General features: G+C 44.4%; 1 protein-coding gene across 1 annotated transcript in view; it reads right to left on the bottom strand.

Moving 5' to 3' along the window:
- LOC105984047 (aldehyde oxidase 2-like) overlaps positions 1–13629 on the bottom strand; it is an 89672-nt gene that overhangs the window by 61625 nt on the left and 14418 nt on the right. The window contains 5 exon segments of the mRNA XM_013014136.1: positions 254–347; positions 2014–2165; positions 6977–7069; positions 9344–9488; positions 11318–11398. Coding sequence (XP_012869590.1) covers positions 254–347; positions 2014–2165; positions 6977–7069; positions 9344–9488; positions 11318–11398 — 565 coding nt within the window.

Raw genomic sequence — 13629 nt, 5'->3', positions numbered from 1 at the left:
TACTCAGGAGGCTGAGATCTGAGGATCACAGTTCAAAGCCAGCCCAGGCAGGAAAGTCTGTGAGACTCTTATCTCCAATAAACCACCAGAAAACCGAAAGTGGTGCTGTGGCTCAAGTGGAAGCTCCAAGACTGACAAACAAAACAAAACAAAACAAAACAAAACAAAAAAACCTCTAAAAAAACTAATAAAAGACAAAACCAAACAGAACAAAACCTTTTGGTGCTTTCCAGAGTGTTCTTAGGTAGCTTACCTTCCGACAGCAAATTGAGGGCAGCCTTACCCGCAGAGAGAATTGGATTCAGGTCTGAATAGCAGTGCCGGCTTATCACATGGCCCCCCAAGGTCTAAGAAGAAAGAGTTTACAGCTCAGTCAGTCTCTCCATTCTCCTCTCCCCTCCCCGCAGGGGCGTGTGTTATGATTTCAGTGTCATGGAAAGGTCAAGAAAGGGCTTGGTCAGGTCTGAGAGGACGTGGGTGTCAGGGACACCCTCTGCACAGCACCTCTCCACCAGAAGTGGAGAAGAGTGGGGGTCACTTTACAAAGGCCCTTCCCTGGCATTTGACATGATACACATTCCATTTAACCTCTGGCATGTCTGCTTACACCAAGCCTCACAATGACCCAGTGAAGGGGAGGCTGTTAGTCCTAATTTCATGGGGAAAGACAACATGGCGTAGAGAAATCGTACAACTTGACCAACGGCCATCAGATAGGATATGAGGCTCAATGGCCAAGGAGCCAGGGATACACAGGATCTTCAGCTTCATTTCTCACATACTTGGAAATGACCAGACTTCACATGGGCTAGGTACTGGGCATCTACGCCATGGTAGAAAGATGCTTCTACCATCTCTAAACTTGGAATACGAATGACAGGACACTCAACTCAGTGCCGTCCTCCCCATGAAAGGAGGGACCTGCGGTGGCCTGTCACTTGCTATAGTCTGGGCTGGAATGCGGGGAAGGCCAGAGAACCCACAGCTTCATATTAAAGTTCTTTGGTTCACTCTGCCTGCCTGGACTCTCACCTATGGACCATTCTTCCACCTTTTGTGATCCTGTGTAATAATCCATCGGCAGGAGTCTGTAAATGATGGAAGATGCCTCTAATTCCCCCCACGGCCCCCCCATTGCTTCTCCTATTCCTTCTTTTGACGTGTTCTACTCCCTTACTCTTCTGCCATTGTCTCTCCAGAGGCTATGAGGGGTCTGGTCAGAGGTATTTTTTTTCCCTTATTCTTTTTTTTTCCTGTGCCAGTACTAGGGCTTGAACTCAGGGTATAGACGAGGTTCTTTAACGTTTTTTTGCTCAAAGCTCGTGATCTGCTACTTGAGCCACAGCTTCACTTCTCGCTTTTCAGTGGTTAATTGGTGACAAAAGACTCACAGACTTTTCTGCTTGGGCTGGCTTTGAACCATACCTTCAGATCCCAGCCTTTTGAGTAGCTAGGATTATAGGTGTGATCCATTGGCACCTGACTTGGTCTGAGTTCTTGATTTCAGAGAACGTTTGAAATCATTCCTTGAGAACGTATTATTTTTTTTGAAAGGAAACACCTCCTCATACAATTCTTCAGACCAGAAGGGTATGCAGGCAAAAGAGCATGTAAAATTTGAAAATCTAATCATGATCATTTTTCTGTCTTCTGTCCATCATTCTCCAGCTGGGATCTCAGCAGTCTAGATTACAGAAGGCTAGCCTTCTTGTTTTAGACAATATATCTGCATGAATGACACCTAAGTATATTTGATTCTTTGGCAGGCTTCTCATGAAATTAGCGAAACCAAGCACCTGTGCAGCTGCTTAGCAACTCTGTTGAATATGACATTGATGTCTCTTCCAAATATTCTATTAACTCACATTTGTTAATTTAAAATATTTATTCACTGTGCCTGTTGTTTCAAGCTGCTGGGGCCTTTCGCAATACTGATTCTGCTAATAGGTATATTTAACATTTTAAACAAGAAAGAAGCTCAGGGTACCCAGTGATTGACAAGAGGGAACCTACTGCCATATTCCGGATCTGCTGGCCTGCCAGGCTCCACAGGTGCTTCAGGAGGGCCTGGTAGGTCCGAGTTTTCTCCTTTGGGAGCTCAGAGATGCTTTCAGCCAAGATGTCCTTCACTTGTGCCAGGCTGCAACCAGCACCGATAGTCAGACCTGGAAAGCAAATTGGCTTTGTGGGTGACATGGGGGGGGCGGGGAGCAGTAGCATTGTCATCATGATACTGAGCTACATGGTTGGGTGAGTGTTCAACTAGTGTGTCACTCTTGGCTTCTCAAAGAATCACTAGGAACTCAAAACCACATAGATGTCTGCTCCCAGATCAACTATGTCAAGAGATTTAAAGTCCCAAGCCTAGGGCTGGTTCTCTGAGGAGCACTGGCCAATCAGAATAAACATGGCCCAAGCAAGCAGCTGGCCCAGGCATTCTGTTGGTGTCATTGGGTGTGGTGAAGTTGGGGGGTGGGGGTGGTGAGGGAGCAATGCGCCAGAGCTTCCAGGACAATTAGAACAAGGCTATTTGCTAACTCGCCACAATGTGATCCAACGTTTGTAACATTTGTTACAGCCAAACTTGCAAGTATTGTTGGGACATTAGCTAGAACGGCAGGGTTTCAACTTCATCTTTTAAAGGAAAGTGGTTTGCTAGTCACTAGTGGCACACAGCTGGGTACTGGTAGCTCAAATCTGAGGATCTTGGTTTGAAGCCAGCCCAGCTGGTACGGGTGGCTGGTGCTGGTGGCTCATGCCTGTAACCTCAGCTACTTAGGAGGCTGAGATCTGAGAATGATGGTTTGAGGCCACCTTGAGCAGGAACGCTTGTGAGACTCTTATCTCCAATTAGCTACCAAAAAGCCAGAAGTGCAATTGTGGCTTACATGAAAGAGTGCTAGCCTTGAGCAAAAAAATCCCACATGCTCCCTCAGTCTGGTCTTTAACTTCTGCAAAAAACCTGACCTTATTTTTCTGGGACATGGGAAAGTCAGTCCTGTTCCTGTCATATGCTTTCTTTTCTCTTAAAAAAATAAAGAACCTAGGCCTTGTTAATTGGGAGAACCAAGACATAAAATCTTCTGAGTGTTATTAAGGTTCAAGAGCTTCTCATGCTGAGCCCTAGTGGCTGTAATCCTAGCTATTCAGAAGGCTGAGATCTGAGGATCACAGTTCAAAGCCAGCTCAGGCAGGAAAGTTCATGAGACTCCAATTAACCACCAGAAAACCAGATGTGGCACTGTGACACAAAATGGTAGGGCATTAGCCTTGACTCAGAATCAGAGTCAGAGCCCAGGACCTGATTTCAAGCCCCATGACTGAAAAAAAAAAAAAGAGCTTCTCACAGACTAGCTCTTCTGCCTCTTTTCTGACACAGGTAGGAAAGGATGGTTCAACCCCAGTTGAGAGTGAAATGCCAGCTGCCACCTGAATTATCAGACTTCAAATCATGTTGAGGGCAGCCAATCTACTTTGGGGTTTTGTTTGATCATTTCCGTTGTTTATCTTATTTCCGCACCTTGTTTCAGTTGTTTTACTTATAATTTTATTATTTCATCTTGCTCATGAAACCTAGCTTATATGTTGGTGGAGAAAGGAAGAACTACTTTGCTTGATTCATTTTAACTCAAGGCTTCTCATAGTTCCTGGGCCAATGAGAAAAATACTCAGCAACTTTCTGAAGCACTTTATACCAAATATTTTTGATGGAAAAATATATTGAACCAGATGTGTATATGATATGGATGAAATGTTAACATTTGGGTGGGGGGGTGGGGAGGGGAGGCTGGGAAGAGATGGGAAGGGGAAACAAAGGAGGAGGCTTCAATGCTTGATAAGAAATGTACTCATTATCTTGCCCATGTAATTGTAACCCCTCTGTACAGTATTTTCACAATAAAAAAAGAGAAATGTTAACATTTAAAGACATCCAAGGTAAAATTATGGCTGAGGGTTCTTGTAGGGGCCGGTCTTGCTCCAGTTTACCCAGTAGAAAGTGTCTTCTGGATCACAGGATTTTTAAACATGGAAGCTTCCCATCGGTCACTAGAGGGCACTCATGCTTTACTCTTAAGAGGTTCAGAGGCAGGCCAAGGGTTGCTTATATTTCAGAATCTGGCTTTCTTTGGTTCCCAGGACCAAAGTGAATACCAAAAGCAAATAGGCATGGGATGGGAGGTGGGCTGGGCCCTTGGGAGGTGGTGGCAGCAGTAACTTTTTTCTTTTTTTTTCCTACTTAGAAAATTTATTGAACATTATTCTTGCATCACACTTAAGAAAAACAATGTTCCCTGAAGGCACCCTTCATTTCATATGATTGGTATTTTTTGTAGTAAAAATACAATTAAATATGAAATTAGTAAAAGGCAGAATATAAAACTTCATGCTGAGCAAAAACAAGTCCAAAAAAAGTCACCATATATCCACAGACTATTTCCTATGGTACATGTTTTCTATGTAAATTATATCTTAATGCAATTTTTAGAACCATATTTAAATAGCTTTGCAATTTGTTAATTGTAGGTATCCTGTTTTTTTTTCCACCACATAATATACTGCTTATATTAAAATTGGCTATACCTGCTATGATCCACACAATGTAACCAAAAGCTTTTCTTTTTTAAAGAACTGCAGTTATTTCTCAAGATTTGAGAAATCTGGTCCACCTTTTGTGTAGTTTCCTGAGATTTCAGCTCCACTGAAGTCAAAGCCAGGACTTTCTTTTTGGAACCTCTCTAATGTGAGCTTTCTCTGAATTTGGTCTTGTACCCAAGGATCAGCGGCATATTCAGATTCTAGAAGGGAAGTCCAACAGTTGGCTGCGTCTCTCTTTGTCTTTGTAAGAACAATGCGGACCATTTTTCTATCCTCCAAAGTCCATGTTCGCTCATCAACTATAGTGGAATCAAAGAGCTTGCCCTGAGTTCGTTTTTCTGTTTCCATGTCCATTTAGGACACGGACAGGATCCGGTGTGAAGGAACTGGGACCCAGAAAAGTGGACAGCCAAAGCACGACGGCACCAGGCTGGAGCGAGCAGGGCAAGGAGCTAACTCCTCACGGATAACGACGCCCAAAGGGCGCCGGCCCACACGGTTGATTGCGAGCAGCCGTGATTTTTTTCAATTGGGAGTTAGAGTCCTGCTATCTTTAGGATATCAGGTGGGAGTGTTTTGCCAGTCTATTTTTATTTTATTTTTTTTTTCATCTGAGTTTCTTCATCTAAAAAGTTAAAGCTTGAGTTCTCTGAAGGACCTTTAGGGATAGAAATAGTGGACTTCCTTTTTTTCTTTCTTTTTCCTCTTCTATTTTGTGGTGTTGGGGTTTAAACCCATGATTTTGTACTTGCTAGGCAGGCTCTCTACCACTTAAACCATGACCCCAGTCCTCTATGCTCTAGTGGTTTTTCAGAGAGGTTTTCACACTTTTTCTTGGAACGGTGAGCCTCCTCCTCCTGCCTCCGCTTGGCTGTGATGAGAGGTGTGGGCTCCTTTTCAGCTCCTTTGTTTTTTTTTTAACTGTATTTGTTTTATTTAAGACTTGAGGACAGTGTTGTAGTATTGCTTTCTTTTTGAGACAGGGTCTTGCTATGCAGTTCTGGCTGGCTTTGAACTTGAGATCTTCCTGCTTTAGCCTCCTCAGTGTTGGGATTATAGTCATGTACCATTATACCTGGCAGGGTCATAGTGTTGAAGAGAAGCTTGAAAACAGGAAGGCTAAGTACAGCCTGGAGAAGACCATCAAAGTCTTCCTGACTTAATTTTCTGCTTAGAATGCTTGTGTTTGCCATACTCTGCCCATTTCTCTATCTCTTCCTCTACTCTCCCTTTGGCTCATGCAAGGTATGAGCAATTCACACCCAAATTGCTACAAGATTGAAGCTGGACAAGATCTAAAAAAGGCGACCTTCCTTTGTCAATGGGTGGAGCCAGGCCAGGGAAGAGCAGGCTTGCTGGTCTGCCGTGCAACCTGATTAGCTGATGTTGGTTGGTGGCCAGGAAGATAGGACTCTTGTGGAGATTCAGCCATGGTGGATCCCCTCCTTTGACCACAGCTGAACTTCCTCAACATGTATCTGATGCCCTACAAGCCATTCTAGACGAAAGCTTTTAGTTCTATCAACCTCCCCATTACCTAAGTTAAAGTCACCATTACCACTGCATTTTGTTAGACCCATTCATTATTGTTTTCCTATGGACTATTGATAAGCCATTGACTGAGCACATACATTCACATACAGGGCTAGGAGCTCTGTGGAACAATAAGAAAAAAAAAACAGGTCCACTCTCTATTGGGTTTGCCATTCACTTGACTAAGAATTCTTATATATTTGTCCTACTTTGTGAATTCCACTTTGCTGGATAGTTCTCCATCTAATGGGTTCTTAAGGGTTTTGTAAACTACTGGGGGTGATTGCCTCCCGACTTTTGTTCCATTTGGCTTTTTACCTTTGTTCCCATGAGACAAACGGCATGTGAGTGCAGGACAATTATTTCTCTCACTTGTCCCTGGGACTTGACTCAGGCAGGGCTCGGGAGCCGGTTTTTGCTCAAGGCTAGCACTCTACCACTGCGAACCATAATTCCACTTCCAGTTTTCTGGTGGTTAATTTGGAGTTAAGAGTTCTCACAGACTTTCCTGCCTGGATTGGCTTTCAGACCACGATCCTCAGATCTCAGCCTCCTGAGTAGCTAGGATTTCAGGCATGCACTGCCAGCACTAGGCTCACCATGGGATTTTATAAGCAAGAATCCTAAAAGTGAGTGCAAGGTGTTGAGTGATAACACTTGGATATCTCATATCAGCCAGAAGGGTTTGGACAATGGGACTACCTATTCTTACATTAGGAAAATGATGAAGAGTTGGAAACAGGCCACACAAGACAAACGGATGCTGAAGTATGACTTACTTGGTAAGTGTAAGTTAGGGTGGAGATCACTCACTGACTTGACTTCACTATAGTCATGGGGCACTCACCATCACCGGTCTTAGTGACCATCTTCAGCTCAGGAATCCTAGCAGGGGAGAGGAGAATCGGGTAAAAGTGTCCTCTGGATTTCATTGCAGGTCCTGAGGAGTACATGCATTTTTAGAGACTGTTAGGGAAGAGAAAATGCCTCTGCTTTGTTAAATCTTTTCATAAAGGAAACCCCTCATATAAAAAGTTTAAATATTAGGTGGACCTGTTGCAACAATGAGAAGTACAGGTTGTCATGTCCAAAACGAGCTTTACAACGTCGGTGCGGGGGGGGGGGAGGGGGAGGGGGGGGGGGGGAGGGGGGAAGGAGAAGGATTGGGATTGGGGGGGGGAGGGGGGAAGCTGGTAAGTGATGTGAAGGGTAAAGAAAGGAGGAGGCTGCAATGCTTGTTAAGAAATGTACACATTATCCTGCCCATGCAATTGTAACCCCTCTGTACAGTATGTTCACAAATAAAATAAAATTAAATTAAAAAAAATAAAAATCTTGAATATAATCTCATCCATTTAATGGGGTGAGTCAAATATAGACCATCACACAGATGAAAAAAAAATTTAAATATTGACAATAAGCAGAAAAGCAATGACCATATACCCCTGCCAAGCAAATGTATAGAGCATACTGCCCCAGTAGAAGAATTCACTTATTTATATACATACCACACTTACATAGAAATGGGAAATAAATAGGGCCAAGAGCTCTTACAAAGCTCTTACTCAGAGGCACCAGACCATATTGTATATAAAGATATTTGTGGGGATGGATATGTAGCTTAGTGTTAGAACATTTGCCTGGTATGAACAAGGGTCTGGATTTGATCTCCAGTCCTCTGAGAAAGAAGAAGTAGGAGAAGAGACTCAAAAGGGCATTCGAAATAGCCTAGACTTGGAAATATCTGGAGTTGCTTTAACAGATTCCTTTCCATAATACAATGGAGGGACAAATTGTTGTATGTTCAAGCAGTGGAACACACTGCAGCCATGTGCAGCCACAGAGGTTAATGGTAGGTCAAGAATATTGAATGAGGACTGGGTTGTAGCTCAGTGACAAAGCACTTGTCTAGCAAGCGCAATGTCCTGCGTTTGATCCCCAGTACCAAAAAAAAGAAAAGACAAAAATATAGTGAAAAACCCAAACAAACAAACAAAAAACTCTTTAAAAAAAAGCTGATGCTGGTGGCTCATGCTTGTAATCCTAGCTACTCAGGAGGCTAAGATCTGAGGATTGTGGTTCAAAGCCAGTCCAGGCAGGAAAGTCTGTGAGATTCTTGTCTCCAATTAACCACCAGAAAACCAGAAGTGGTGCTGTGGCTCAAATGGTAGAGCACCAGCCTTGAGCAAAAGAACTCAGGGAGAGTGCCTAGGCCCCGAGTTCAAGCCCCATGACTGACAAAAAAAGAAAAAAGAAAAAAGAATGAAGCTGAATATAGTGGCTCCAGTCTGTAATCTGGACTATTTAGAGGCAGAGATAGGAGGATTATAGGTCAAGGCTCATACAGACATAAGAGTAGTTTGGGAGATGCCATCTCAATCAACAGCTGGGTATGGTGGTACACACCTGTTATTCCAGCTACAGGGGAAACACAATGATCAGGTTCAGAGACATGTGCTTGTCATTCTAGCAACAAAGGAAACAAGAGGATCCCAGCCCAGGCTTACATAGAGTAGAGACCTGTCTTCAAAATAACTATTATTAAAAAAAAGTACTAACAATGTGGCTTGCTTGAGTGGGATAGCACCTGCTTAGCAAGTAGGAGGCCTGGGGTTCAAACTCTCATACTGAAAATAAAGTTTAAATGAATGAAGCAACCTGTATAATAATAATAGTAATAACAAGAACATAATAAAATAATGATAATGTTTGTGTGAAACTTGCACATATGCAAAACGAAGTGACATCTTGTTAAAATACTCACATATATGTGGTAAATATGCAAACGAAGGAGAGATGGACAAACAGAATTAGTGGAGGCCCGCCTTCAAGAGGAATGGGGAAGGAAGGGCAAGTTTAGGAGGGCCCATGGGCTTCAAAGCACCTGGTGAAGTTGGAGTTCTTAACTAGGTGGGCAGTGAGGAGTGTGTGGCGTACTGTGATGATCTCCATAGGTAGTTCAACACAACTCTCCTTGATAGCTAACACAATCAAAATGAGACGGGACAAGATCAATTAAATGATAAAAACAACCCTTTAGGACTTTCCTCCCACTCTTCAAGGGCAGCCCTACATGCTTCTAGGGTACATGTCCATCCGGCTCTGGGGGGTCACCGGCCTGTTACAGGGGTGACGTCTTCATCTATAGCCAGTACACTATGGAGCGGCGTAGAGGCCGGGAGCCCAGCCTGAGAGAACCAACGGAATGGCTTACCCAGGGAGGTGTTGCCCAGGATGAGGGGGGCTTCGGGGTGTTTCACTTTCAGCTCCAAGAGATCCTGCAGGGTCCCTGGGGAGATCCAGGTAACTCTTTCTCCAGAGAAGGTCAGGGTCCGTTTTTCTGGGTTCTCTGCCATTCTCTAAAGGCAAGAGACAAGTTCATGCGCTTGTGGGCCCAATCATCCTCCTGAGTTATACCAGGGGCCCATGTGGGGTGTGTTCCTCTACAAAGACTTGAGAATCTGTGCTGAAGGCCTCTGACCTTTTCTTGCTCATTCTGTTCCAACCAGACCTGCCTCCTCTTCGTCTCTGATCAGATCTAGGCTCTCTCAGCCCCAGGTCCTTTGCACTTGCTGTTCCTACTAACTAGATTGTTCCTGTCCCCGTATTTTTGTGAAGGGCTCTCTCACTTCCAGACTTTCTTTCTTTCTTTCAGATGTAACCTCTCAGAGAAGCGTTCTCTGGCTAGTATATTTGAAGCGCAACCATCTGCCTCTTATGTTCAGTAATTTATAGAAATTTTTTCTTCATAACACTTCTGACTTGTTAAACTATTTTTTTTTGTCAGTACCAAGGCTTTAACTCAGGGCTTGCTCACAGCTGGCATTCTACCACTTGAGCCATGCTTCCAGCTTGGCATTTTGCTGGTTCTTTGGAGATAAGAGTCTCACAAACTTTTCTTTCTTTCTTTCTTTCTTTCTTTCTTTCTTTCTTTCTTTCTAGTCGGCCGTGGGGCTTGAACTCTGGGCCTGGGCGCTGTCCCTCAGCTCTTCAGCTCAAGGCAAGCGCTCTACGGCTTGAGCTACAGCGCCACTTCCGGTTTTCTGGTGGTTTATTGGAGATAGGAGTCTCACGGTCTCTCCTGCCCAGGATGGCTTTGAACCTCGATCCTCAGATCTCAGCCTCCTGAGTAGCTAGGATTACAGGCGTGAGCCACCAGCGCCCGGCTCTCACAGACTTTTCTACTTGAACTGAGTTTAAATTGTGATCCTCCAGATCACAGCCTCCTGTGTAGCTGGGATGACAGGAGTGACCCAGCTTCTCTATATTTTATTATTTCTCTTTCTTACCAGATCACAAGCTTCAGGAGTGCAGGGCTTTTTGTAAGCTGAATCTCCTGCTGTCAACCTAACACCTAGAACAGTGCTGGGTGTTGCTGATTGGATATGTATGTTTGAATGAATGAATGAATACACACATCAGAACTCCGTCAGATAAAAGAACTTCAGAGAATGGACACTTGATATTTGAGATGAAGATGCTAGCAGGAGAGGAGAGGAGCAGGCGTATTTCTGAGATGTTCCTGCGGTCACTGCCTTGAGTGAAAGGCCTTTCAGGAAAGTGAAACTTCCTGGCTAGTTGAACAGGGACACATTCCAGAGGACAATCATGACAGTAATGGTGAGATCATTTTTGAAAAACCACAGCTGAGAGCTACGTGTGGTGGTGGCTCATGCCTGGAATCCCAGCTATAACAGGAGGCTATTCAGGTAGAATCAACGGTCCAGGACCACCATGGGGTATGGAGAAGGGTACAATTCCCTATATCAACCAGTAAAAACTTAGGGACTGCAGCATGCACCTGGCATTTCATCTACCCAGGAAGCATAAATAGGATAGCCTGGGTCCAGGCTGGCCTAAGACCCTATTTGAAAAGTAGTGAAGACCAAAAGGGCTAAGGGCATGGCTCATGTGGTAGGGCACCTATCTAGTAAATCCGAAGCTCCTGATACCCCCTCCCCCCAAACAACAACAACAAACCACACAAGAGCAGGAAGTCCTAGCTGAAGCTTAGTGACTATGTTCCAGGGGTCAGCTAGGGCTGGGTGAGCTGGGGGCTGGGGGCTAGGAGGAGTGGGTCAGCTAGGGCTGGGGGCTGGGTAGGAAGCTGGCATCTTGATTTCCCCAACTTTCCATGTCACAGAAAGGACATGGATAGATTTCAAACACATCAGCCAAGTCATCTTACCAAGAGTTCTGGGGGAAATATGAGCTCCTGGGTTGGATCCAAGGGCTGGAACTCTTCTTTTGCAAAAAGCTCTGTGCACATCTTTATAGAAGGAAGAAGCAAAATGGCCTTGTCAGCCTAGGGAGGCGGGAAGCAGCACAGCACTGCTTCTCCCGCCTCCTTGTCCAGGAAATAGCTCAAGCCAGATGACCCCAAACAAGTATTGTAAGAGAATCACTGATTTGCCACCAACATGCTTCTAAAGGAGCGTGCTATGATGTACTCCCAAAGAGAATTCTGGGAAACTTCATGTTCTATAAAACAGGACCAGGCTTGAAGTTTGGGAAATCCCTTCTGCTGTGCTCCCAATACTGTCCTCAGCTGGGCCAAGTCAGGATTTAAAGTGTTAGTGCCATGCCCTTAGCCCTTTAAGGCTCTGCAAACTCTTGTAGTTGAAGCAAAAATGATTCTAAACACACATGCCCATGCATAAGTGCAAACACACACACACACACACACACAATCTGATGTTTGTGACAATTAACACTTATTGAGTACTTTGACATATATTAATAACTCATTGAATCATCAAGATAATTGTATACAGAAAGTAAATTATCTCTAGTTTGTGCATCAGGAAACAAAAGCACAGTGATAATTTACCTAATAGTAGAATTTGAAGAAGGGAGAAGAGGAGAGAGCATGCTGTAGAGAATTCCTTGTATAGGGGCTGGGAAGATGGCTCAGTAGTAGAGCGCTTGCCTTGCATGCATGAGGCCCTGGGTTTGATTCCTCAGCACCACATAAGCAAAATGAAAAAAGCCGGAAGTGGCGCTGTGGCTCAAGTGGTAGAGCGCTAGCCTTGAGCTGAAGAGCTGAGGGATAGTGCCCAGGCCCAGAGTTCAGGCCCCATGACCAGAACCCCCCCCCAAAAAAAAAGAATTCCTTGTATATACCACAAAATCAAGGAAAATAAGGGATGTTGAAGAGGTAACATAGATCAAGATGCATTATACAAATAAACTACTTTGTTAAATGGAAAAAACAATTCAATACATATCCTACAAAATTAAGAAAAGTGAGGGAAGGGGTGGGTTAGGAGAGGTGGGTGAGAACGTCCAAAGGGGTGACACTGACCAAGGTTCACTGTGTTCATAAAGTGCTTTGTTGAATGGCAACTCCTTTGTACAACTACTTAAAGATAACAAAAATATTTAAAACATTAACCTAATAAAATGGCTGAGTCCTGCCTGACTCAGATCCGCTTTGCTCTGGAAAATACCTGTGACAGGTAACATCCCTGCAGAGGAAAGGGGACCTGAGCAGGAAGGTTGGGATGCAGGGTGGAGGCAGAGGTCAAGAAGATGAGACACACCAGAGCTAGGCAGGCCTGGGCTTCCTCTCACCTGTCTCTCAGACTACTGGGAAGGTACTTAACCTTTCTAAAGATTAAATGCAACTAATATTTATTTTGAAGGACACTCATGCTAATTAGATGACATGGCCTGACATTTGTCTGACCCTCTCTACTCTTTTTCTGGCTCTCATAGACCTTTCCAAACGCCAGAAAAAAAAAAAAACATAGAATTGTTCCTTGTGAAGATTGTGCACAGGCCCACCGATGGAGGGGGTGCGGGGTCGACATCGGAGCGATGAGGATTTGGGTTAGAATTAGGAGCTTAGGCAGTACTTGGGGGTAGTGGAATGGTGACTAAAACCTAGAAATAACTACTGCACCTGAGAATTCAGATGTGAAACAAACATAGTAAATCAGAGCTGAGAAATGACAAGTTCTCCTACATAGGTTCGAGGCCCAGCTTTAACAATTGCCCAAGTGGAAGATGTTAGTAGTTTGGGAAGCGGGGACGCAGGGCAGGCGCCAGCCGTCCAGCAGAGTGCCCCTGGTTAAGATGGCTGTCCTCCCTCAGCACCTGGCCTTCTCAGTAGAATTTATGTATGTTTTCCTGTAGGAAAGAATGTGGGGCTCATACGTCCCAAGTTGCACTCTTTATAATTGTGTTTCATTATAATTGTGATATCATTCTTTTATGAATGAATCATAGGGTGCATTCTAATTTAAAAATATTTTTAGCTATGGGGCTGGGAAGGTGGCTCAGTGGTGGAGCGCTTGCCTTGCATGCATGAGGCCCTGGGTTCGATTCCTCAGCACCACATAAGCAAAAAGAAAAAAGCCGGAAGTGGTGCTGTGGCTCAAGTGGTAGAGTGCTAGCCTTGAGCTGAAGAGCTGAGGGACAGTGCCCAGGCCCAGAGTTCAGGCCCCACAACTGGACCCCCTCCCCCCAAAAAAATTCTTAGCTAGGTGTAGTGGCTCA

Source organism: Dipodomys ordii, unplaced genomic scaffold (assembly GCF_000151885.1).
Source record: "Dipodomys ordii isolate 6190 unplaced genomic scaffold, Dord_2.0 Scaffold1, whole genome shotgun sequence".
In the NCBI taxonomy this organism is placed as follows: domain Eukaryota; kingdom Metazoa; phylum Chordata; class Mammalia; order Rodentia; family Heteromyidae; genus Dipodomys; species Dipodomys ordii.
Note: the sequence above shows the minus strand (reverse complement) of the source record. Positions and strands in the feature narration are given on the sequence as shown.